We start from the raw sequence: 27,140 nt of genomic DNA, 5'->3' as shown, positions 1-27,140 counted from the left end.
CTTCAATGAAAAAAGTCATGAAATGATGCGGCAAAATTTTTGCGCGTTGCGGAATCGTGGCGCGAAATGTCGAGGGGGGTCAATTTGACCCCCCCCCCCCCCCCCGTTAGAGTAGGGTTAAGTAGCAGCCATGATAATAAATAATAAATCATGGGCATACAGTGCGCACGGGATACGAAAATATGTATGCCCATGATTTTTGTCATAGCAACAAATAAAACACAGAATAATCTGTGTGTATTAATGTTGACAAAGGGCAGTCGTCAATCAGTTACAATAAAAACAGCTCAGTGCGAGAATACAGTCAACCTTGCATAAGCCGACCTCACATAAGTCAAATTATCGCCTAAGTCAAAGATCTTTGCAAGTCCTTTTCTCTTTAATTATATTCTATTGATTTGATCCCTCATAAGTCGAATTTTCTCTAAGTTGAAGCTAGAGCTATTTCTTCAGTCCAAATAGATTCAACTTTAGTAGGCGAGGTTGACTGTACATTAATTTGCCCCACTAATCTCTGGTCTGTTTTTCCTCAGGATATCGATGAGGTCAACCTGCCTGTATGTGATGGAAGCTGTGGATCATGTGAAAGGTTCCATGCCAGAGCATAGCTGCCTTGTTGTGTCACCAGCTAATGCCTGGCAGGGCAGCTATGATCAGTTTCAGGAAGATCCCTACCCTGGGAGGTCTGTCTTTAAAGGCAGGTTCTACAACAAGCCTGCCTTGCATGGTATGTGTACACGACACTTCACTTTCATATGGTTTTGTTTCTTTTGCTGAATCAGTGACAAAACATGATCCATGCTCATAGATTAAAGGTAATTCTGCCTATTATCTAAGAAATGGCATTTCTTGAAAACTTTCTTGGGACTGTTCTGAAATACTGAGATGAAGTACACAATTGTTGTTGTTATATAATGTGGCATTAACATAATGTATCAAAATGTTACAAGGTATAATAGGAATATGGTCTATGTGATGATCTGGTTTCTGGGAGACATATGTGCAAGAGAACTGTCCCCCCCCCCCCCCCCCCCCTTACTGTATCTTCCCTTGTAGTACTCAGTACTGTTCAGGATAGCTTGCATGCATTGTGTTAAACCAAGTCAATTTTATGTGATCATCAGTGCATATTTGTGGGCTTCCAGTATGAAACTGATTTGCCCTTCCATTTGTAGGAAGTCTTCTTCACTTGATGTTGTTTTTATATTTATCAGATCTGCTGCTTGGTGTGCAGGCAAAGTTCACAGGTCTTCAGAAGTACAACATCCACTCCTTCTCTGAGCGTATCTCATATGCAGTCACTGTGGTGTTACACACCTACAATGACAGGTGAGGCAGAGATCTAGTTCTGCATTTCATTCAGCAGGGATGTACATATTTGTTCATTCTGCACAATGTGTGCAGGAAATTCTTACAAGAAGTCAGTACTTGTGCAATTAAATTCATTCACAGTTCCTTAAAGTGATAATGTAGACACTAAGTTATTTTCCATGGCCGTGAGATGTATGGAAGTAAAGATATGCCATATCCAACTGCAGAGATACCCTGTGGCCTGTTTACAGAACTGCCACTCATTCTAGTTGTTTGCAGGTTTTGCCAATCCAAATCTTAACCCATTGTGCCTAGCATTCCCCTTAAATAATTTTTTGTCTGCATTTCATTGTCTCCATTTGCTTTTAAACAGAGAATACCCTTTGAAACTATTTCCAGACTATATCTACCTAATACATGATTGTAAATTTGAGCCATTTTGAAGTGATCTTGTCTGTCTCCATTGTTCACTGATCATGGTAATTTACACTTTGCCAACTTTGCCATATGCTTTTCATCAAACAATTACTATAGTATTATCAAATGGGTATTTGTGGAAAGTTGGGTTGTGATTTACCAGCTTTGTGAGATACCAGTATGTCTTTGCTTTTTATTTCTCGTACACCGCATTCTGACAGGGCAAATTTCAGTGCATGCACCTGTAGAATTTCTTAAGTCCTGAAACTTTCTCAATTCCCAGTGAAACATGTGTCAAATATGGGTGAAATTTGAACAGAAGTTCTCCACCTTACCCCAAGAGTAATTTCCAGTTATGAAAATATTGAATTGAGGAGAAACACTGGTCTAGCTCTTGTCTCTCTCATTGAAACACCATGGAAACACTGATGAATGTACATGTATGTATTAACCTGTTCAGTGGCAAGGTTGAGGGTTCTGCATCACCAGTTCTGTTGACAAGTCGTGCCAACTTTTGGTAGTTGCATTTGCATTCTTGTGGTTTTCATCTGGCTTTATTACCTTTTGGTCTGATTGTGTGTGTAAAGAAAATTATGGCAGATATCATTAGAAATTGTCCCTGTAAAATCAGTGGGTGTCCAGGGAGTACCGTAACCATTAGGGGAAATATATATGAAAGGGATAGAGAGCTTATATATGTGACCCTGCATCACAAATCTAACAAAAAGTTGCCAGACATTGATTTTAGTTAAAGGCAGGTTCTCAAAGAGCAGACTCTTAAGCTTCAAAATGATGTGTAACTCAATATAAATGGGCTTCCCTAGCATAAGATATAAATAATGAAAAGAAAGTACACATTCTGGAAAAGTGTATACTGAGAAAAGAGGCTGTGCAGTTTAGGGTCTATTCAAGTGCCTTACCTCATGGTGCTGCGCATTGCTTTGCAATAAATGGAACAAAAAACTGGATGTAAAACTCTGCAGCCACCACAATGAAGAGATTATCAGATTAAGTTGAAATTTTGCACACACCCACATATATGTTCTATTCATGACTGATACCAAGGTTGAATGCAGTAACATAGTCCTTTCAGAAGTTATCAGAGTCTGAAGTGAGGAGTGTGTGAAGAGTATTTAAGAAATGAAATGGAGCCTCTTTGACTTACCTACACTGTAGTCACACTATTCTGTAAAATAGTGTTCTAGAAAAACTGCTGAAACACACTTGTGACGTCCCATTCGTTTTGTGATCCCAAACTTCAGAATTATGAAGAAGAATTGTGCTTTCAGAATATATAAAAGACAGAAGATTGACAAGGCTGACCCATTACACCTATTTTGAGTCTTCATGTAAATCAGGGCCTGTGACTTTATGTTAGTTTCATGATGCACGATCACATTATCATATTAGAGAACTTTGAGTCATGTTTGAAGTGTGTCTGAATATCAGTGTCTTTTTTTTGTTGTCCTCTCATGTCCAGTTTCATTGATGATTTGAAGTCTCACTTGGAGGACAAATACAACACAGCTTCACCGGTTGACTGGAACAATGGAGAATTCCTGATTCTGCACATTTATTACAAGGTTTGATTACTTTCATATCCTCTATAGCTGTATTTGAACCCCCTAGTGTATAACATGAAATATATTGTCTGTGCTGCATTGGCCTGGTGTTAAGTGAATTAAAGGAAGAGTTCACCCAAATGTATGTGTGTATTAAATGAATGCAGCAAAAGTAGTAGAACACATCAGTGAAAATTTGATGAAAGTCGGAAAATATATTCAAAAGTTATGAACTTTGAAAGTTGTAGTGCCACCGCTGGATGAAAAGACTACAACAGTTTGTGGCATCACTGCAGGACACCAATGTAAAGAAAATATGAATAGAATTCAACATATTATATTTCTTGCAAAATGAAAGGGCATTACACTTTTCATATTCAGAAAGCAGGAGGAATAATAGTGTCAGTAGCAGGTCGAGAGAATGCGTACTTTTCATTTTTTTTAAATCAAATTTGGTGGAATTCTACTTATATTGTTCTGCAGTGATGTCACAAACTGTTGCAGTCTCTTCATCCAGGGAAGGCAACCCTGAAACTTTAAGAATTCATAACCTTTGAACAAATTGTCCGATTTACCTCAAACTGTCACTGACGTTTTTCTAGTAGTGTTAGCTGCCAGCACTGGATCCACACATATATTTGTGTGAACTTGTCCTGTAAGAACTACACTGGTTTTCATTTTTTCACATTTCGAAATGCCATTATGAGAAGTTGCTTGAGACAACCAGCGTATTGAAGCTTTTCCGATATAGCAGTAATGAATTAGGAGCAAGCTGGATTTCTCTGCTGTGTAATGACATTAGAACGGATAAATTAAACTGCTCGTCACAGGATTTTACAGCAAAATATGATTGGATTAGAATACATTACCAAACTGGCCTATTCACCGATTGTGTGGGATATAGCCATATGTCATGGTGTGACTTGTGAATCACAAGCTGTGTGTATAACATGTGTGACAAAGCTTATCATAACCTGGTGTACTTGTACCATGTGGTTCATAATCAATCAGTTTTGACACATTTGCACATACGTAGGAACTGAATGAATGATTCAAACTTAGGTAATCTGATCAGTCAAACTAGTATGAAATTATGAAATATCATTAAGAGTATTACAGTTTGAGTGGGTGTGTATTGTTTACTTGGAACTCCTGTTGTTTTCAGAGAAATATATTGATAGATAACTGTTGATTTATCCTAGATATTTGGGACATGCCTTTGATGAATAAATTGCAACCAGTTCCTACAAACTTGTGTACAGAGCTTTGTTGTACAGTATCACTGAGTTTCGGCTAAAAATGGCATTTTCTGCTGTAACTTCATCTATCTTATGTATTTGTCTTTTCATCTGATTTTTTTCCCCCTCTCTTTACAGAGTTTAATCAACTTCCATGATCTGATGCCTGGTGCCATTGTATACTCTCTGCTCATGTTTTACATCTATTTTTCTGTCCGTAAGTATACATCATTATTCCTGTTTAACCTCTCATTACAAAGCATACCAGTATATCATCCCGAGAGCTTAGGACAAGACATATTTCCAGCTTACCAGACAAAATCATTGCTTTACAAAATATAACTGAAGTGTAAAGTACATTTATACTTCATGTTTCTGTAATTCATTGAGAGGATATGAAATATGAATTTGATTGGCAAAAGTGTATTGGATTGAAATGAGGAAAATAACGAATGAAAGCATTGGTAATTGTGAACAAACATGGAGTGCAAATACAGTGATAATGATATAACAATTTGATGTGCTTGGGTGTCCTGTAACAGGTAAAATCGAGATGGTGAAATCTAAATGGGGGCTGGCCCTTAGTGCTACAGTGATGCTAGTTCTCTCCTGTACCATGTCAGCTGGACTGTGTATTCAGTATGGAGTGGAACCGACACTAAATGAAGGGTAAGTTAGACTGTGTATTCAGTATGGAGTAGAACCAATATTACTTGAAGGGTTCTATCACCTCTCAGCACCTCACAGTTTTGTCACAATTAATATTTACATCCAGTTTGAGGATTTTATTGAAGCTATGAGGAAAAAAACAACAACAACAGCTCAGGTTTGTCTGGAAAAACAAAAATGCCTGTGTGACTAGCAGGTAAGTATAAAATGCATTGAAACTGTTTGTTTTGCTTGTTGGTTAATCAAGCGGAGTACCCTGTGAAGCGATATCCCGCTATGCAGAGACTGCTATGTTCTTTTCTAACATTTTGTCCCATATTTAGGTGTTTCTTGACGAGCATATATGTGTAATTGCATGCTTCTTAGATATTTGTTACTCTGAAACTGTACAACTGTGTTTTCTCTTGTAATACTGTCTTTGTATAGAATTAGTTACCAGGTATGAATTTTACAATCTGTGTTACTGCTTCAATCTCTTTACAGGGAGGTGTTTCCATACATCATCATTCTAATAGGACTAGAAAATATCTTGGTGCTCATAAAGTCTGTTACATCAACTCCCATGGATCTTCCTGTTGAAATCAGGATTGCCCAAGGTGACTATCAACTTTTCTTCTCACCTCTGTTGATTGTTGTGTATAATAAATGTTTCTTTTTGTGGTGGGATCGTGGCTTCTAATGTTGGTTTTGTCATATTCAGTGAATTCTCAGCAGTTTTGTTTGACGTTTTACTATTTAATAGGTAGTATATGTTCTTATTAGATTGATTTACACAATCGTATCGTGGGTATTGTCCAAATAAATGCGTAACCTATGAGTTCACGTGGCTTACAGATATCTCGTGAATTCCTCAAGTGTCCTCTTCCTCTACATCTCTGTGTTTATAGTGGTGATGAAGTCAGATTTTGATGTCTGACCAGTCATTTCTTGGAAAAGAAAAGGAAATGATGTAGAAAGAATGAAAGCATACAAAAGTCAACTGCCGTGCTCTTTGTGACATGACAAAATTTGTTATCAATCTCTAACCACACCCTAGGTCTGAGCAAGGAAGGTTGGTCCATCTCCAAGAACATGTGGACTGAGATTCTCATTGTCGTCATAGGTCTCTTCACATTCGTCTCAGCTGTTCAGGTGAATGGTTTGGCTGTGATCTTTCGCTGTTATTACTTTAATCTTCTCTGTACATAACTATAATGTTCATTACTTTTCATCAGGTTGTACATGGACTTAAGCCAGGCTTTCTAGCTTACAAACTTTTCTTTTTGCTCACATTTTCTCCCTTTTTCATTGATAGTTGAGAGATATTCATTCTTGCAATCAGTATGTGGCTGCCTTTTAATTGGCTGGCTATTTCATTACACAGCAGCTGTGTGAAATTGATCTCTACCTTTAGAAAATCAAGCAAATTATCTTATGAGACAATTGCAGTCATAGTGGGGTGGTAATTTTTTTGCGATTTGTTGAGGTTACAGTGGCTTTGATGTAGTTGTGTATTAGATATTTTTCTGGACTTGTTTCTGCATTTGTTGATTCCTTTTGAATTGTATGGTAGTTTGGTTCTACACAAAGCTTCATATACAGTCAGCAACTGCTGACTTTACCTAGGAGTAGTGTAAAACATATCTGGTGTAAACTGGATGTCTTTCAGAGTTTGAAAGGTTTGTTTCTTACATTGCTCTTCTCTCTCTCTCTCTCTCTCTCTCTCTCTCTCTCTCTGTCCTACAGGAATTTTGTCTGCTAGCCCTGGTAGCCATGTTGTCAGATTTCTTTCTTCAAATGATGTTCTTTGTGTCCATCTTAGCTCTGGACTTCAGAAGACTTGAGGTACTCTCAGCATTCTTTTACCTGCCATTGTTATGTCAATCAGTGATCAGGATATGTTATATGAAAAAGTCTCTGAGAAGATTTGTAACCCTGATTTGAAATAATGAATTTTGGAACGGACAGTTGGCTCTGGGCGTAACAAATTTGTCACATGTATGGATTGATTTATGAAGGAGAATATAACAATGTGTATTTTTAATGTCATTGATTATTTTTCAGTTTGTAACTATGTCATTGTCTGTGCCCACAGTGTTATATGAAATTGACAGGAAACATATACACATATTATAGAGAAAGGAGTCTTAACCCTGTAGGGGTTAATGAACCACTTTGTTTGTGTAATAACATCAATCTGTTTTGGCTAGTTAGAAGAATTTAATCACTCTTTATCTATGAGTCAACGAGACTTATTCAGATAGTTTATCGTTCAGGCATATTTCTGCCTGAAGGGACAGTTAAAGGAATCATTACCTAGCAATATAAAATGGTTGAAAAGGAAAATATAAGTGTATCTAATGATTCAAGCATTATGTGTACATTCATGACTATTTGTATGCTTTCTTTACTTCCTTTTTTTCTGTTAATATCGTGCTTTTTGATATCGATCTCATGGTAAAGGTCAAAGGTGATGACATACTCTGATTATCCGATGCAATTCTTTCTCATCAACATTCATTTGTTCCACCTCAGATCTCAGACCTCTACAAGTCAGGGATGATGAAGACCCTACAGGGCTCCTCTGAGAGCTCTCCAGTCCCACGATCTGCCCATCGATCTTTCCTCTCTCCATTCTGGGGCCAGCCCCTCAAGGACCCCACCCCAGGGCCAACCATCCCCCGTAGGCTCAAAGTCTTCAACTTCTTTGCAAGTGTCAGAATTATTCAGAAAATCATCAAGGTAAGAGAACGTGAGAGTTTTGTGGTCAAGTAAAGTTTATCAGACCTTGTGGGAAGGACATTAGCACACCATGAATTCTTCCTGGCAAGCAAGGACTTTATGTCTTATAACAGTCAGGGAAGATCGCTTGTCCTGTTTATACAGTTACAGCTGTATATCAGCACATCTTTGTTTTGTTTTTGTTTTGTTTTTTGCGCTGATTTGGTTAAATAGTGCCATACTGTTATTATCTTTGTTTTTCAATGCCTCTATAGAGTTTAAAATGTAATTTCAATAGCCAATTACGGATGCTCGAGACAAGCTTGCTATTTGCTAGTACCAGTATTCATTCAATGAATAATGCCACTGCTTGCTGCCAGCAGTGTTGATGAACCTCTCTGTTTGTCAGGTTTCATTTCAATCCTTGTGCAATATTACAAAGTAATAGAATGTAGTATATCATGTGGTTTCTTTCTTCAATCTTATTTGCAGTTCACTTTGGCTCTTTGGATCGTGGTGACATGTCTCTTCATCTACAAGGCTGGCATTATCAACTTCTTTCTCGTCAGCAACAGCTACGGCAGTCCCCTTGAACCCTCTGCATCCCCCAACACTGCCGACTCCAATCCCACCGACCCCAAACTGCCCCCCTTGCCCGCCAATCTCCTTCCAATTCTCAGCCCTGGCAGTGCCTCCAAACCAACACAAAGTGGGAGGAGTGGCCCTTCCTCATCAGAACTTCACATCAAGGCTGATCCAGGAAGCGAAAAAGGTAGACGGGGTGACACTACGGAGAGTGCTTCCGGGTTACAACCCTGCCATGGGAGTGACTGCAGTGACAAGCTGTCTTTGTGGCTGCATCAGAGAGGAATGTGGAAGCTGTCAGCCTGGCATTGGCCGGCTCTCTTTAACAAGTACAACATCAGCTTGGCTGACAGGTGAAAACTAGCCTCCTTCTTTTCCCTTCTTGGTTTACTATCAAGATACAGAATGTCAGCACTCATTATGTTGAAGAGTAACCAAGACAAAAACCAAGGACAATTTTGTAAAGGTTTATTTAGATCTGTGTCCTTCAGGCTAGAAATCTATGTGACTACTTTATGAAGGGATGCTAGAAGAGTAACATGAAGAGGGAAAATATTCCAATTGGAAGTCATAGCTATTTCATCCATCATTGCTGAAGGAGGTCTTAATAGGTCTTTGTAGTTCTATTGTTTTTTCACATGCATCTTCAATGTTATGAATCTAACATGTGAAACCTATTCTTTATTCACAAACTTATCAAATACACTGGTGCAGAAGAGGAAGGGGGTTGTGAAGTAAAGTAGGTAAAGGAAATATTTATTTTTAATTCTGAAGTACTAAATACCATGCTTCATTTTAAAGATGATTGTTAGAGCTGTCATTGGTAGCTTGAATATTAGCCATAAATAGGGGCTGAGAACTAGTTCCTGAGATAGAGTTCAGAAAGCTTGAAAGTATGGTAGTTCAATTGTGTGTAGTCTTGTGTCTAGTCCAGTAATCCCACTCTGTCTTTTTATGTAAGTAATATTATGATGGAAAAAAAAAGAAAAGATTAACTGTAACTCAATGTGGTACTTCTCAGGTATGTGAGTATCCTGCCGCCAATCAAGCTGAACATCATCATTGGTCCAGAGAAGGCCCTGGCCCTGAGGAAGGACCATGAGACACGGCGCTTTGGTCCTACACCAGGCTTCTCCCCCGTGATAGGCAATTACCAGAGTCTCTATGAAGAAGACAGGTAGACATTGCTTGTAATTTAAGTCCTACCCGTAAGATTTAAGGTACCAAATGTGCTGCGTTTGAGTCCAGTGAATTGCGATCCAAACTCAATATGTACATTGTATGTACACATACTAATTGATAAGTTCTGAGTCTGATCAAGGATTTCAGAGACTCCAACCCTAAGCACCTTGTGATCGGGAGATTCTCCCGCCTGAAACCCCTAGCAAACGGGAGACTCCAATTTGATATGTGCGAAGTTTCTTGCTCTAGGGTTGTAGATGCTCTCTCGTGCTATCTAAGGCTTATTTTTTCAACATAGTGGAGCGGCATAGCTTGAAAAATTAGAGGAATTGTGCATTTTATGATAAAAGCACCAAATTTCGCACACATGTTGACAATTACATTAGAAATAAATTCAGATATTGGGCCATCGAAAATAGCGCCCTCAACGGCCATGGCAGCCATTTTTTCAAAATGGCCGCCATAAACACCATTTTTCGTAAAAATTTACAAATTTCAGAAGGGAAAATCAATAAGATTTTGCAAACGAGTGGGAAATAACATTCAAAATAAATTTAGATATTGGGCCACCGTAAATTACGCCCTCAACGGTCATGACAGCCATTTTTCAAAATGGCCGCCATAAATGCCATTTTTCGCAAAAAATTACAAAGTTCAGAAGAGAAAATCAGTAAGATTTTGCAAACAAGTGGAAAATAACATTTAAAATAAATTAAGATATTGGGCCATCGAAAATAGCGCCCTCAACGGCCATAGTAGCCATTTTTCAAAATGGCCGCCATAAATGCCATTTTTTAGTAAAAATTTACAAATTTTAGAAGGGAAAATCAATAAGATTTTGCAAACGTGTCGCACATAGCATTAAAAAAAAGTTCAGATATTGGGCCATCGCAAATTGCGCCCTCAACGGCCATGGCAGGGATTTTTCAAAAAGGCCGCCATAAATGCCAGTTTTCATGAATTTTACACATTTCAGAAGGGAAAATCAATAAGATTTTGCAAACGAGTGGGATATAACATTTGAAATAAATTTAGATATTGGGCCATCGCAAATTGCGCCCCCTAACGGTAATGGCAGCCATTTTTTCATAAATGGTCGCCATAAACGCAATTTTTCGCAAAAAAGTAAAAATTTCAGAAGGGAAAATCAACAAGATTTTGCAAACGAGTTGAAAATAAAATTCAAAATATATTTAGATGTTGGGCCATCGCAAATTGCGCCCTCAGCGCCAATGGCAGCCATGTTTAAAATTGGCTGCCATAAATACCACCTTTTTCTCCGAATTTACTAATTCCAGAAGGAAAAGACGGTGAGATCTTGTACTCAATTTGAAAATTTCGTTTGAAATATATCTTTCGCGATGTATTACATTCTTGTATATAGCGCCCTCAATGGCCATTGCAGCCATTTTCAAAATGGCCACCATGGATTCCATTTTCTTTTATTTCCTGATTTCACAAAAGGAAAAGTCAATAAGATTTTGCACACAATTTGAAATTATGTTTGAAATAAATATTTGTATTAGATTGTTATAATACTGCCCTCAACGGCCATGGCCGCCATATGCCAAAATGGCTGCCATTGTCATAATCATTTTGTTTTAAAAAATGGTAATTTCAGAAAGAAAAGTCAGCAAATGTGTACATAAATTTAAAATCATGTTTCAAATCAAACAATATATCTAGATTGCATTAACTCTAGAAATTGTTCCTTCGCAAATTTTCAAGGCGAAAAAAATTGCTTATAACGGTAATTGCAGCAATTTTCCAAAATGGCTGTCATAGATGCCATTTTCCTTTAATGAAGATGTCCTAATGCCGGAAGAAGACAGTAAACATTTTTTTTTTCGGCGCAAGTTGACAATACATATAAAGAAGTTTAGACATTTTGACCATCATAAACTGTGTTCTCAACGGCTATTTCAGCTATTTGTCAAAATGGCTACAATACACACTTCTTCTTTTTTTGTCTTGAAAATTTGCTTTAACTTCAGAAGGAGAGGACAGTAGAATACTCACAGAGACATTTATAATCTGAAATATGGTGTTACGGAAATCATTTGAGGAACATTTGAAATAAACAAGGCAAATGCTTAGCAATTATATCTCACCAATGATGAATGCATATTTTAGGTGGCAAACATAAAAGATTTCCGAAAAAGAGTAATATGAATATCCAGGGATAATGGCGCCATGTGTTAACTTTGACAGTAACACCATATCATTGAATATATGGGATATATGACGTGTATCTATTCTAAAATGTAACTTCCTAAATATTCTTAAAACAGGTACGAAAAAATGGCCTTTCATTTTACGAAAAAAGTTAATCTACTTACTATGTTTCCATAAAACACATACCTTTGATATCCATACTGTTAGCCGTCACACACGAAATACTGCAATTAGGACTAAACTGAAAACATGAATTTAGAACTAACCCATCATTGAAACCTTTTTTAAAATTTAAATTTCTTTGAACACCAGATTGCATTAGATATAATGGCTGTTCAGCAGTATTCTATTGCTTTCTCCTTCTGGAATAAGCAAATAAGAATAGGGAGTGTGTGGAAGCCATTTTGCCAAAGAGCTGCCATAGCCGTTGGGACGATGTTTAAATGGTAGCTCAATATCTTCATTTCAAATTTAAATTCAAATTCAAACTTGAATTTATTTGAATGTCTTTTGTCAATTTGCACAAGAAATTGTATTGTCTTCTTGTGGCATTATCATATTTTCAAGAAATAAATAGCATCTATAGTGGCCATTTAGAAAATGGCTGCCATGGACGTTGATGGTGCCATTTGTAATGAACTCATATATTATTTTCTTTTGAATATGATTTTAAACATAAAGGTATGTACAAATTTCATTGGTTTTCTCTCTGAAATTAGCAAATCTTTCCAGAAAAGAAAAGAAAAAAGAAAGAAGCAGACATCCATGGCGGTCAGCATGGCCCTTGAGGGCGCCTTCTAACAAGACTTTACACTTAAGTTTATTTCTTGAGCATAATTTTCAACTTGTTTGCAAAGTCTTATTGACTTTTCCTTCTGACATCAGCAAATTTTTGCAAAAAACAAAGCAAAACAAGGGGGGCATCCATGGCAGCTGTTTTAAAACTTGGCTGCTATGGCTGTTGAGGGTGCACTTTTGAATGGCCTATTATCAAATTCAGTTTGAATGTAATTTTCCACCTTTGTGGAAAAAAAAAGACATTCATGGTGGCCATTTTGAAAAATGGCTGGAATGGCCATTGAGGGGGCAATTTGCAATGGCCCAATAAGGTTACTTTTGAATGTACTTTCCCACCTGTTTGCAAAATCTCATTGGCTTTCCCTTCTGATTTTAGTAAACCTTTTCGAAAATATAGCATTTATGGCGGCCATTTTGAAAAATGGCTGTCATGACCGTTGAGGGCACAATTTCCGATGGCCCAATATCGATATTTATTTTAAATCTCATTTCCCATTTATAACAAAAATTTCGTTGACTTTTCCTTTTGAAATTAGCATTTTTTTAATGAAAAAATGGCACTTATGGTGCCCATTTGAAAAAAAAAATGGCTGCCATAGCCATTGAGAGCGCAATTTTCAATTGCCCAATATCTGGATTTATTTTGGATGTAATTTCCAGCTTGTTTACAAAAAAAAAGACCATTGGCTTTCCCTTCTGAAATTTGCATTTTTTAACAAAAAATCGCATTTGTGGCAGCCATTTAAAAAAAAAAGGCTACCATGGCCGTTGAGGGCGCAATTTTTGATGGCCTAATATCTAGATTCATTTTGAATGAAATTAACATTTATGGGAAAAATTTTATTAACTTTTCCCTTCTGAAATTTGCAAAATCATCAAAGAAGTGGCAGATTAGACAGCCATTTTGAAAAATGGCTGTCATGGACGTTGAGGGCGCAATTCACAATGACCAAATATTTAGATTCATTTTGAATGTAATTTCCCACTTGTTTGCAAAATCTTACTGGTTTTCCCTTCTGAAGTTAGCAAATATTTTGAAGAAATGGCATTTATGGTGGCCATTTTGAAAAATGGCTGCCATTGCCGTTGAGGGCGCTATTTCCGATGGCCCGATACCTAGATTTATTTTGAATGTAATTTCCCATTTGTAACCAAAATCTTATTGACTTTTCTCTCCTAAAATTAGTAAAATTTACGAAAACATGGCATTTATGGCAGCCATTTTGAAAAATGGCTGCCACGGACGTTGAGGGCGCTATTTACGATGGCCCAATATCTAAATTTGATCTGAACGTGATTGTCAACCTGTGTACGAAATTTGGTGCTTTTATCACAAAATGCACAATTTTTCGGCTATGCCGCTCCACTAACATACAATGATATTAAGTAAGAAATCATTTCAAGCAGGATACACAGACCCAGGGCGGGAGAAATTAAATTTCAAGCGGGAGAACGGGAGATTTTGCAAAAATGGGATTTCGGCGGGAGATCTCCCGTCGAAAACGGGAGAGTTGGAGTCTTTGGGAGTTGTTTTTATACTTTGAAAGAACTCTAGTACTCCAAAATTTTCAAAGCTGCCCTTCATCCAAGTAATCAAAGAGTTTTAGTGAACTGCTGTATTTTAAGACCATATTGAGCTTTGTCAAGGAAGTATTGTCATCTTTCTGGATGCTGTAAGAACACTCACCTTGACATGGACATTTAACTTAGAGTTATGGGTTAGTCCTGTATAAGGTCTAAGCTTCCAATTACACTGTGTGTTGATAACCATGGTGTATCATCATTACTTGTACCTTTACAAGAAGATGAGGCTTCATTCTTCTTAATCAAAGTCCATACTTGATACATATGAAAGCCAGAAATAAGTAATTCATATAGACTGAGGCATGTGACAATCAACAAGATGAATAATGGAGTTTTAGTGTACCAGACAGCTGCACATAGATCACCTTGATAGACCCATTGATATGGAGGTGAGTCATGTGGGATATAGTTGCTTACTTGGTGTTTGTGTTCTCCCAAATTCCAGTGCTGTTTCTTGAGATACAAATTGAATTACAGCAGCCTCCTCATACTATGTTCTGTTTCATTAAAAAATGTGAAGTGAGAGTATGGAATACTGCCATTATATGTATGAAGTGTGTAATTGAAGAACTGTCTCTGTATTCCAGGGATTTGTATGCCTGGAATAAAAAGAAACAATAAGTTGCAAGAAGTCTTAGCACTTATAGTTGCCTGTTAAAGATATTCTTTTACAAAGAAAGAGAAATAATATCAGTTTTCCATGGAATGGTGTGATCTAGTCATGTCTCATGACTGACATTGTTCTACCAACATTGTTGCTAATAGGTGGGACTACTATGTGACCATGATGCTTGGTATCATCAGTGGAGCTTCATCTGTTATCCTTGTGATGCTGCTGTGTAAATGTGCCACTCTGGTGAGGAGTCGTCAAGCTCGCTATAAGCCTGGCCGTCGTGTTGACATCATCAAACGGGTCCAGGGACCATGTGAGGCTGTCCCACTTCACCTCACTGGCCATGAGCAGGTAGGTGACCTGCCATTCTTTTTCTCTTTTTTATTTCCTCACATGATAACCTGCCATTTACTTTGTACTGGTATTGCCACTTACCTCTTTGAAATAGGAGCTGAGTCCTCTGGAAGAGCAGAAACAACAATGATTGGGGAATTGGACATTGAGGTACATAAGTATTTCAGTGATGTGGATGATGGAGAATGATATTACTAGGCACCCAAGTGCCATGAGTTTAAATGTGCTGAATTAATGTTGAGCAGTGAGAAGTAAAAACATTTCTCTCATATAGATGAAGATGAAAGAATTTAATTTCTTTAAATTGATATTTCATGATACCTTATGTGAGGCCTTGTGTTGCACTGAATTCAGAATTCATGAATTTAACTCATAAGATAAGTGTGTAATCATGTATGTTGGCATTCAGTTTTGTTCAATACTTGCATACAACTGCTCATGAAAATGCTGAATTGAAAGTTCCTGGATGACGGCACACAGGCTGTCTCACAAATATTTAGTCTAATTCCTTATTTATAAAGACCTCTCTTTGTGAGACCTATTAAACCTCTTGTATTTGTTACACCAGGAATTATACCTTATGTGTGTATATGTGAAACACCTGGTGATGCATATGTATGCTATAACGTTAATAGAAACAGAGGCTGAACCCACAAACAGATTGAAATGACTGCGTGTTCCTCAACAGGAAAAAAAATGTACAGAGTAACTGAAAACATTCTGCTAGTTTATGTAATTAATATGTTGTTAACTGAATGCATGTTTCTTACCAGGAGGTGGAGAGCTTTGTGGCCAATGGACGTTGGATAGTGAGTGCTTGCATCCAAGGTGATATTCGGGTGTGGCATTCTCTGGAGGGAAGGTGTGAACATGTCATCCAAAGGTCAAGGTACTTTACCAGAAGTCATTAGTCATCACTTCCTTCTTATCATTGATATAATTATTATTATCATTACTTTCATGATCATCACCACCATCAATGTATCCATTGTTATGCATTTTAGATTATGTCATTGTCAAGATCACATTTTTGTTCGTGAAAGTTAATGTGGTATGTTGGGTTATGGAGAGAAAGCTAGAAGTTCAGTTAAAAGAAAAACAAGAAGTTAAAATTTGAACAAAACTTTGCAAATTAATTATGTGGCATTGCAATGCAAATATAAGTTTCATATACCGGTATACCATGCATATTCTTTCTATTGTTGTTGTTGTTTTTAGTTACTTTATGAAGAAATAATGCTCTAAAAAGGCTGGCCAACACAGCTCTGCTGTGAGTCTTTGTAAGGGAAATGACACTGTTCATGTATGCCAAGACTTCTACCATTTCTACTTGTTCTATGTGTGTGTATGATTGTGGCAGACACTGCAGGCAAAGAGTGCGTAGGAGCAGCCAGGGTCCTCCCATCTCTCCAACACAGCCTCTCTCAAGTCCCGGCACCATCCCAGCCAGCCCTTTCAGCCCGCTGGAGCCAGACTGTCAGGCCTCGTCACACCCAACTGGCCTCCCGAGACCAGGCAGCTCTTCAGACATGGCGGGGCGATACCACCCCGACGGAACCATTCCTCACACTGGAAGTTTTGCTGACATGTATACGCCATCCCACATTGAGGGGCAGAGTGGGACCGAAGACCAGGGATACTTTTCAACCAGGCCCCCCTCACAGTCATCCAGCTGGAGCTCTGGAGTTGCGAGTGTTAATGATGAACTTAAACAGCCTCCATTTAATAAACAGAGGACTCAGAGTAGACTCTCAGGAGATTTCTCTCCATTGGAGAAGGAGGAGGAGGTGTTGGGAGGAGAAGGACTGTATGCCCCCCTGGGTAGGGATGGGGGCGGAGACAGGGCTAGGGATGGGGAGGAGGTTGCTCCAGCAGTATGGTGCCTGGCTTGTCAAGAAGACGTAATTGCAGCTGGCTGCAGTGACGGAAGTGTGGAGGTAAGTGTAATAAGTCATCTCTCCTCTCCTTGATGAAGCTTTATCACTGAATCTGTGTTACTCTTTCTGTAATCTTAGCATTAACTTGAAAAAACAAAATGCAATAATGATGAAAGAAGCAATGAAATGATGCTGTTTGCTGTTAAAACAAGGTTTTCCTTTTCACAGTGGAAAAGAATCTCTTCAGCAAGACACAAGATATCTAGCTGGACTCAAAGGGAAGAATGCTAGAGGAACAGTTGAAGATTGAAAGACAGTACTTGCATTTTAATGCTGTCTCTTGAGGCAAAAATATTAATGTATCCATAGCTGCAAAATCAAGTGCAAGGAATATTTGTGCTATCATTTATGCTTCCTGCCTATTTGCATGCAAGTATTCATTATTGTCCTGCTACATTGTATTTGTTGCTGTGCAGCTATGGAGTAGTGAGAATGGGCAACCCATTGCCATGTCACCCAGCAGCAAGGAACAGACTCAGGCTGGAGTGACGGGGATCTGCTTCGCTAGGAACCTCCTCTTGATTGCCAGATTAGATGGCAACATTGACTTCATGCAGATTGCAGGCTTTCAGGGCCTGGGAGGTAGGTTGTTACCAGATTCTAATGTCCTGTGGATTGCAGGTTCTCCAGGTCCTGGAAGCTAGGTTGTCAGTTACCTGGATTCAATGTGTTAGTACCGCAAGTTTCTAGTAGATGTTTCATGTTGATTGGTGTCTTACAAAGAAGAAGTAAACTAAAAAAAACAACAACCAAAACCCCTGTGTATTGACATTGAAACAAGACATGCATTGAGTTGTGTCATTGTTTGTGTTCAGCCACTGTGAAATAATGTGGGGAAACTGTTTATTGTGTGTTTGAATAAGTACAGAATCACTTCAAGGAATAAGCAACCCTTGTCTTGTCAAAGCAGTGCACTTCTGTGGACATACAATGTACACCAAGACATCCCAACCACATTGCTATACTCTTTCAAACAGGATAACTTTTCATTAGCAATAAATATAACAGTTGCTAATCTTATATTTAAGAAGTGAAAGTGAAGAAAATAGGTTGTCTTAAATGTTATTGACTTGACTCCAGTAATTGATATTTTAATAATAATAATAATAATAATAATAATAATAATAATAAACCATTTTTATTGAGCGCAAATTACATTTGAGTCTCTAAGCGCTTTTTTAGAAAGGAGAAAAGACAAATACATGTGTGAGAACACACAAAAACAAAAGAAGAAAATTATTCATTATACAGTATATCAACTTAAAACACATCATTAAACAATTTACAAAACAATGAAAGTTACTTTACAAACAAATGAGACTTCAATAAAGACTTGAACTGATCTAATGATGAACATTCTCTGATATCATTGGGGAGCTGATTCCAAAGTTGAGGTATTGAATATTGAAATGATCGTTGACCGTATGACTTAGTTACTACATTATACGGTGTTTACAATTAATGGTTTGGTGCTTAATTGAAGTTGTCTGGAAGGTTGATATTCCTGGAGGAGCTGTTGCAAATAATGAGGAGCTAACTGATGTTGACATTTGTATGCAATTATAAGTAGTTTGTAAACTAATCTATCTTTGACTGGCAACCAGTGCAACGTGTGTAATGTTGAAGAAATAGATTCATATGTGTGAGTTCGAGTAACAAGTCTTGCAGCCGAGTTTAATATGCATTGAATGTTATGATTCAGTTACAGTCAGTTATGACAGCTACTACCAGTACCCCCCAGTGGTGCACCTCAACCTCTTGAAGACAGTACAGGCCCACCAGCAGCCTATCAACACCATCCAAGCTAACAATGCACAACTCATCACAGCCAGCCAAGACTATACATTAAAAGTAAGATCATATGTAAGCTAAGACGTTGGCATTGATCATGAGGTCAGTGTTGCCATTACTGAATGAGTCATTCCAGCTTAGAGTGGATGGATTTTTTTTTTTTTTTTGCATCGGAGATAAGGCAAAATAGCAGCAATGTTGTCATCAAGGAATTGTATTGTTACCTCCGCCAAGGGGGGAGGTTATGTTTTCTTCGGGGTTTGTTGGTTTGTTTGTCCGTGTGCAACATAGTTGCGAACCGATTTGGATGAAACTTACAGGAAAGGTTGAGAATGACACAAGTAACAGATGATTAAATTTTGATAGTGATCCGTCAATTTTTGTGGATTTTATGAAGGATTTTCTATATTTTGGCAGGTTAGGGTCAATGAACTTGCACATTTTTGAGGTTTTCATACGCGCACTAAAGTGCATGCTCTAGTTTCTGCTAAGGCGAGGCACAGCGCAGGTGGAAGTTGATGACGTAACAAAAGGCTTCTACATTGGTAAATTGGGCAACTTTCAGCATGCATAAGTATGGGTGGAAATCACTGATTTCTATGGAAGAACAAGATCAGTTGTGTAAATGAACTGCTTGGTGGAGGTCTGCACTCTCAGACTGCATCTCTAGTTATAAATGAGATCTCCTTCTAGAGAATATGTACCTGGTGCAAAGGTAGTGAATAGTGTCATCGCCAATTTGCACATGTTATCTGTAGGAGAGGAACCTTATCATTTAAGTGACTTTGCCATTGTAAAACATCATACATAATAGTATGTAAATGCAAAATTCCATTCATGGATTATGGTGTATGAGACTCATATTCTTGGGCTATCAGACAAAGAATGGATGTTTCTGGTAGCAGTGATTTCAGTGACAGTATTGTGCCTCTGTTGCAGAAGAGAGGCATATTTTTTTTTTCTTTCCTTTTTGTATGCCTCCACCATGAAGTGTCACTGAGGCATTATTTTCTTCTTTTTTTTCCTTAACTGATTGACGCTGGACAAGAAAACTACAAAAGAGCTGTAACAATTGAAGTGTATTCTCTGAGCCTAACCTTCACAGCACACTGAATTCTCAAAATGCCCGCCAACCTTTAAAGCGGTACTAAGATGTTCATCTTCCAAACAAGAGATCAAGAGATACTGGGGATTTATGTGAACAATGAATGTAATAAAATCTGCCAAGATCAATAAGAATACACTCCGACTGTATACTGTTTGTGAGTATACTGTCATTGTGGCACTCCATTGGCATTGAGTAAAGATTAATGCGCAGCTTGTAACTGTAAATGAAGCAACCTTCAGAGACATTCCTTCAAATGTGATGTGTTTAATACACATAGCTTATGTCACATAGCTGATGTTTAAAACACTTCTGACTTGTGTATTTTTCTTTTGTTTTTCTTTTTGTTTTAGGTATTTACATTAGATGACCTTAGTTGCAGATTCACCTTGAGGGGGCATGCTGGCAGTGTGACAGCACTCCATGTAGACAAGGTAAGAAAACTATTCATTGGAAGTGTAGGGTGTACATTGTAAGAAATACACTACCATAGAGCACTGACGAGGGAGAGAGAAGGCTTTGCTGAGTGTCATTTGTTCAGCATGTTTCAAGAAGGGAAATATGCATGTATGGGGACCATCAAAATTGAACTTCTTAAAATAGAACATAGTAATAATGAGAGGTGATGACTCTTCATTGTGATACAATGTATCAGATTTTTCTTTCAAACCAAACCACTTCTTAATTATATGCTGTTTGACAATTTTCAACTTCAGTTTTGGTTTGGTGTAGTCAAGGTTGTGTTTATTTGTTTGTTTGTTTGTTTGTTTGTTTTGTTTTGTTTTGATTTGATTTTGTCCAAGACTCATATGTCTCTCTCATTGCTAGCAGCTATAAAAACAATATCTTGCTACAGCCAATTAGTAGTAAGCATTGTTTCTCTTGCCATGGAAATTGTTATTCTGCATGACAGGTGGAATAATGTGGAGGCATTATCTGTACACTTACAATATGTACTTACCTGAAACAAAACTTGTATGTATTAAAAAAGGAGTTTTCAAAGAGAGAGTAAATGTCTTTTTTTCTTGCCACCTTCCAGGATCCCTACCACATGATAGCCAGTGGCTCCAGTGATGGTTTAGTGCGCCTGTGGGACACTATGAGAGGAGACATGGTGAAGGCTCTGAAGGGTGCAGGTGGGACGGTGTTAGGGATCACTTGTACCCCTCAGCATGTCTTGTGTGTCAGTATGGACAGTAAGCTGTGTGTGTGGACCAGACTGCAGGGATGGATGCTACATGTCATTCAGCTGGTAAGCCTTCCAAAATATGCGTTCATTCAAAGTCATTCATTCATTCAAGCGTATGGCACAATGTGCCTGGTTGATACTGTTTGCCGACTATTACTAGTCACAAATGATGCACTTTATTACACTGAGAGACAACTCTCCGTCAGTGCAATGGTCATATCCCTGTGGATGTTTTGTTGAAGGTTCAGTGGCATTGATCTTTTGCTCTTCATTCATAACTTGAATGTTGACTACCCTTCAGTAGGAGGGTTTAAGTTTGAATTAAATCAAAGATAATTCTTGTCCGCATGCTACTGTACTCATTAAAAGAGAATTAAATCCAATATACACTACTGTAGAGTGGAAATTTTTGCGCATTTTGCGGAACCAGAAACTAGCGCGAAAATAAAAGCACACGAATATTTTTGCTTGCCATATGTGCCTGTACATGATGTCTTAATTCCGGGTGTAGCGGTTTCCAATATTTCTGTATTTTTTTTACTGTCTGGCTGCCGTCTATTATGCTGTCTGACAGCAGCATTTTGTCAACATCCACGCGAACTTTCTTTGTGCGCCGGCACACGACAGGTGCGCACTACATTCTTCGCCTTTGTTACCGAGCCGAGGTACGCGTATTTCACATTCCAACAGTAGTCGGATTTTCATAAACACACCTCTTGTTTTGCTGTCACGGAAACAAGCTACCAATTAGTGGCGAGCTGTACACCTTCATCAGCCAATTACCACTCTCAAAGCTCCTGTCCGTGACACGTTTTCTCCGATCACGCTGTTTCATTTTCCACGCTTCCTCACTTCACGATTAGCTTTCATCCTGAGAGCACGTCCTAATCGTTGAAGTCACTCACGTCCGCATACTGTACTTCCCACGTCTTCTCGCGCACGATACCTCGCGCCGTGGACTGTCATTTCTTACGGATTATTACATTTCATACGGAATATTACACTTTCTTGGATTTCATACCTCGCGACATTCGCTCCTTTTTATATCGCGACTCGCCCTTTCTTCATGCTCTACACTCCAACCTGGGGATTTTCTACGTAGCTGCATTCAACGCGATTCGCGTCGTTACATCGCTGCATCGGTCCTGCTAGCGTGCTGTCGGTGGTGTGCAGACTCTATCAGGGACCTCGCAGTTCTTCGACCCAGCGCTCCAGCGGTGGATTCTACCCTCGCTTGTGCTAGCCGCGGCACCCGGAGGCTACTCCACGCTGTCGCTGGATCATTTGTACATATTTATATGGGACACTGTCGTCTTCGGACACCCAAAGTGCATTCGGAGTTAGTCCATATCATTTAATATCATTTCGGGAAGTGCAATACCCATTTCAAGGACACTGTTCACCTCTACTGGTGCCCTGGTGTTTTCTACAGTCCATACACTACTGTCATACGGTCGGCTACCATTCCTGCTGGTGGTACCTTACTTCAGCCCTGTCGTCCCGTTAGCCACTCGGTGAGTAATTGTTAGGTATTACATCATAGGCCCGTACCATAATACCTACATTGGTGACCCCGACGTGATTCGAACACGCAACCTTCTGATGGTGTCAGAATGTAGAATGTAGAATGGGACGTGAAGTTGGCCCTATACGATCACGTCTTCTGGCGCTGACGATACCTACATTGGTGACCCCGACGTGATCGTATAGGGCCAACTTCACGTCCCATTCTACATTCTCACCCTTCACTACAACGGATACAATGGCTACCACCAGCCCCCCGGCGGACGTAATAGCGAACCTCACGGCGCAGGTTCTGCTGCTAACAGAGCAGCTGTTCATACTGGTAGCACGCATGGACGAACGACGGTCGCAGCGAACGTCACGACGTTCGCAACGGAAATACCGTCCTCGTCCTCGTCAGCGGTCCAGAGGCGGCAACCGCGGCCATGGAGGCGGGCCGCGCAGTGCGCCGCGGAAGCGAACCCCTTCCCAAATCCGACACGCTGGCAGTGAGTGCTACTTCCACTGGAAGTTTGGCGACGACGCCCGGCAGTGCTGCTCACCCTGCTCGAGGCGAAAAACCCCGACCACTCCCACCGCACCAGGAAAACGACGCAGCCCCAGCCAGAGATCAGCGGCGACGAGCCCCTCCGGCAGCGACACAACTGGTCGCCGATCTCCCACTTCGGATCGACAACACCGGGCTGTCGAACACGGCACACACTCCTCGACCGTCACCGGAGCCGAAGTCAGCGCCCTCCCTCCTTCACCCCCCAACAAGACGAAGCCCCCGCCTGCACCGCACTCACAGGCGATGAAGCCCCCCGTCACCATTCTCGGAGAGCGCTCGTTCACACTAGACTTTGGCCCGCGTCGCAATCCCCGACGCAAACGGAACACCACATCCCACGCTCCCGCTCGTCCACACAACTCCACGCGTGATCCCAAGCATCTCACTCTGGAGATCAACGCCAGGAGCGAGACAGCCACGAGCACACCGCTCACCACACCGCGGCAGCAGCCTACGCCTGTCCCTGCCAGGAGCCCGGCGAGCACACCGAGCGTCCAGCTCACCACACCGCGGCAGCAGCCCATGCCTGCCCCTGCCAGGACTCCGGCGGATATACCGAGCGTCCCGCTCACCACACCACCGCAGCAGACGACACTGTGGCAGCCTACACCACTCCAGCCGCCAACACGTGCACAACCGCAGCACGAGCTGCCAACACGAACGGCACGCACTGGCGGTAAGCACGTACACTGGCCAGCCCATTACGCACAATACAGATACTTCGACACGTGAAATTTTCAACCCCTACTTCCTTCACATTTCTCACAATCGATCGCTCATCTTTAGTCTTCACTCCATTGACTCCTCCACTAGCGATCTGGAAGGGGGCTAAATGTAGCGGTTTCCAATATTTCTGTATTTTTTTTACTGTCTGGCTGCCGTCAATTATGCTGTCTGACAGCAGCATTTTGTCAACATCCACGCGAACTTTCTTTGTGCGCCGGCACACGACAGGTGCGCACTACATTCTTCGCCTTTGTTACCGAGCCGAGGTACGCGTATTTCACATTCCAACAGTAGTCGGATTTTCATAAACACACCTCTTGTTTTGCTGTCACGGAAACAAGCTACCAATTAGTGGCGAGCTGTACACCTTCATCAGCCAATTACCACTCTCAAAGCTCCTGTCCGTGACACGTTTTCTCCGATCACGCTGTTTCATTTTCCACGCTTCCTCACTTCACGATTAGCTTTCATCCTGAGAGCACGTCCTAATCGTTGAAGTCACTCACGTCCGCATACTGTACTTCCCACGTCTTCTCGCGCACGATACCTCGCGCCGTGGACTGTCATTTCTTACGGATTATTACATTTCATACGGAATATTACACTTTCTTGGATTTCATACCTCGCGACATTCGCTCCTTTTTATATCGCGACTCGCCCTTTCTTCATGCTCTACACTCCAACCTGGGGATTTTCTACGTAGCTGCATTCAACGCGATTCGCGTCGTTACATCGCTGCATCGGTCCTGCTAGCGTGCTGTCGGTGGTGTGCAGACTCTATCAGGGACCTCGCAGTTCTTCGACCCAGCGCTCCAGCGGTGGATTCTACCCTCGCTTGTGCTAGCCGCGGCACCCGGAGGCTACTCCACGCTGTCGCTGGATCATTTGTACATATTTATATGGGACACTGTCGTCTTCGGACACCCAAAGTGCATTCGGAGTTAGTCCATATCATTTAATATCATTTCGGGAAGTGCAATACCCATTTCAAGGACACTGTTCACCTCTACTGGTGCCCTGGTGTTTTCTACAGTCCATACACTACTGTCATACGGTCGGCTACCATTCCTGCTGGTGGTACCTTACTTCAGCCCTGTCGTCCCGTTAGCCACTCGGTGAGTAATTGTTAGGTATTACATCATAGGCCCGTACCATAATACCTACACGGGGAATAAAAAACATGCAAAACTTTTCTTACCCGGCCAAGCACGAAAAATTTGTTGCGCGAAAAATATCCACTTTTACAGTACTTGTGAATTGAGGAAATGCAGCAACATTAGCAGAACATCTAAATTGAAAAGTGTGAGGGAAATCAGACAGTCTGTTTAAGAGTTATGTAACTAAGTTCTGGTGCAGACATCGCTGATGATGCATGTATGGAAAATAATATAAAGAAAATATAAAGAGAATTCATCGTCTGCATGGACCAATCAAAATGAAGTATATGTGTAGTATTCACATGTCTCTGTTTGTGCCGTGTTTGTGTAGGACCAGGGATGTAGCACGAGTGTGGCCACTCTGAATGACAAACTGATGATCACTGGTGCTCAGGTGAGTTTTGGTCCATTCTCTTTGATAGACTGGTCAAAGCCTGTCTGATTTCTCTGCAGTTTACAGATCGAATTGAATCCAGTTATATTCAGTATCAGTATCAAATCACTTGTTCTGTGTCTTACCAAGCCACAGACTTGCAGCTGGATTGATGGCATATTTGAGAGATGGCGCTCTCTCTCGTTTAATCATGGCTGTTAACAGCAATCATGTCTGAATATATCAGAATTTATGGGAGCAGTTATGTCCATACAGTTCTTTGCAAAAGAACAATAAAGGAAGGGGTAGATATGAGGGTAAACATACTTTCTGACTGCTTTTGAATTTACTTTATCATTGGTAAGATCATGTAAAGATAATAATATTTTCAAATGCAGGCTTTTAACTTGTATTGAAGTGCAGGTTGTTTTTGTTGTTGTTTATGTTGCATTTTTTAGCCATGGTTTACCAATACAATATTTTATTCCTATAGATGGATAGAAGTGATTTATAGTTGTTACAACAGTCATGTTATTTTTAGTCATCACTCTTTGACAACATATATGAAAATGTCCATGTATGCCTTGTTTAGTGACCTTACTTGTCAACAGTGCAAAAAGCTACAAATTGGCTCCAGTGCAGTGCAGTAGAATATGTTTCTTTCAGTACCGAGGATACTGAGAGATCTATTTCACTCCTTTACCTGGCTGCAATATTAGTATAGCTTGCCTTCATGTCTTACCTGCATCCAGTCATCTGAGAATAACGGACCAATTGTGATTCTCTTGATTCTAGGGTTACCTGATTGTGTGGGACATTGTGAGTGGAGAACCAATCAGAGAATTAAACCTTGGAGACAAGCATGTATCAGTGAAAAACATTCTTTCTGTGGAGAGCTCACCAACCATTGTATGTGACTTTGGAAGTGAACTAAGACTCATCCAATTCCCACCGAGCCTGGAGAAAAATGAATGAGGAAACCTTGAGGAAACCTTGAGGTACATCAAAGGTTGAGGAAGATGACTTGAGGGAGGTGAGAGCTCTAGAGGGACATGGTGTATAGCAGATTTCTGGCAGGAGTTAATGGGGGAGACAACATTGAACCAAAATATGCAAAGATGCTGAATGTTTATTTCAAAATGAAAACATATGTACCCAGGTAAATTATTATCATCTTGAAATGGGTCCATATGCAGTATCTGATTTTTCTGATTTACCAACCCTTGCTATTTTTCTTGTTATGTCTTTGAGTGTATGTGTGTGTGTGTGTGTGTGTGTTTATGTCTTGTTGTTTGTTACCATAGTCTGGTATGGGACCTGTTTCTTACAGATGTTAAATTGCAATAAAGGAAATTGTAATGATTGCAAAATGGACATTAGAATAACCTCTCATGATATGGGACAATGGTGTGTGGAAGTTTTTGATTAGTGGGTATTCTTTTTGCCAGTCATTTCCAAACACTCATGAAGACTAAATGCTGTTTACGAAATGTCTAACAACCAAGGACAAAATGCTTCATGGCTTTTCTAAATACTGTAATCGTATTTGACTCTGCACTTATGAACTTTTACGTTTTTTTTGTTTTGTTTTGTTTTGTTT

General features: G+C 39.9%; 1 protein-coding gene across 1 annotated transcript in view; it reads left to right on the top strand.

Annotated features, from left to right (window-relative positions):
• The window catches only part of LOC139729271 (sterol regulatory element-binding protein cleavage-activating protein-like), a 36,577-nt gene extending 9,437 nt beyond the window's left edge, over window positions 1–27,140 (top strand). The window contains exons 5-24 of the mRNA XM_071640199.1: window positions 534–727; window positions 1,215–1,329; window positions 3,209–3,311; window positions 4,667–4,745; window positions 5,071–5,197; window positions 5,681–5,793; window positions 6,234–6,328; window positions 6,923–7,021; window positions 7,712–7,918; window positions 8,390–8,835; window positions 9,504–9,659; window positions 14,987–15,185; window positions 15,962–16,077; window positions 16,549–17,125; window positions 17,542–17,707; window positions 18,828–18,976; window positions 20,375–20,455; window positions 21,061–21,273; window positions 25,499–25,561; window positions 26,336–27,140. Coding sequence (XP_071496300.1) covers window positions 534–727; window positions 1,215–1,329; window positions 3,209–3,311; window positions 4,667–4,745; window positions 5,071–5,197; window positions 5,681–5,793; window positions 6,234–6,328; window positions 6,923–7,021; window positions 7,712–7,918; window positions 8,390–8,835; window positions 9,504–9,659; window positions 14,987–15,185; window positions 15,962–16,077; window positions 16,549–17,125; window positions 17,542–17,707; window positions 18,828–18,976; window positions 20,375–20,455; window positions 21,061–21,273; window positions 25,499–25,561; window positions 26,336–26,515 — 3,478 coding nt within the window. The 3' untranslated portion in view covers window positions 26,516–27,140. The remainder of the gene's footprint in view (window positions 1–533; window positions 728–1,214; window positions 1,330–3,208; window positions 3,312–4,666; window positions 4,746–5,070; window positions 5,198–5,680; window positions 5,794–6,233; window positions 6,329–6,922; window positions 7,022–7,711; window positions 7,919–8,389; window positions 8,836–9,503; window positions 9,660–14,986; window positions 15,186–15,961; window positions 16,078–16,548; window positions 17,126–17,541; window positions 17,708–18,827; window positions 18,977–20,374; window positions 20,456–21,060; window positions 21,274–25,498; window positions 25,562–26,335) is intronic.

Source organism: Diadema antillarum, unplaced genomic scaffold (assembly GCF_040938485.1).
Source record: "Diadema antillarum isolate AM-2024a unplaced genomic scaffold, OU_Dant_1.0 seq00000233_RagTag, whole genome shotgun sequence".
NCBI classification, from domain to species: domain Eukaryota; kingdom Metazoa; phylum Echinodermata; class Echinoidea; order Diadematoida; family Diadematidae; genus Diadema; species Diadema antillarum.
The sequence above is the reverse complement of the archived record's forward strand: the minus strand, read 5'-3'. Positions and strand labels throughout refer to the sequence as shown.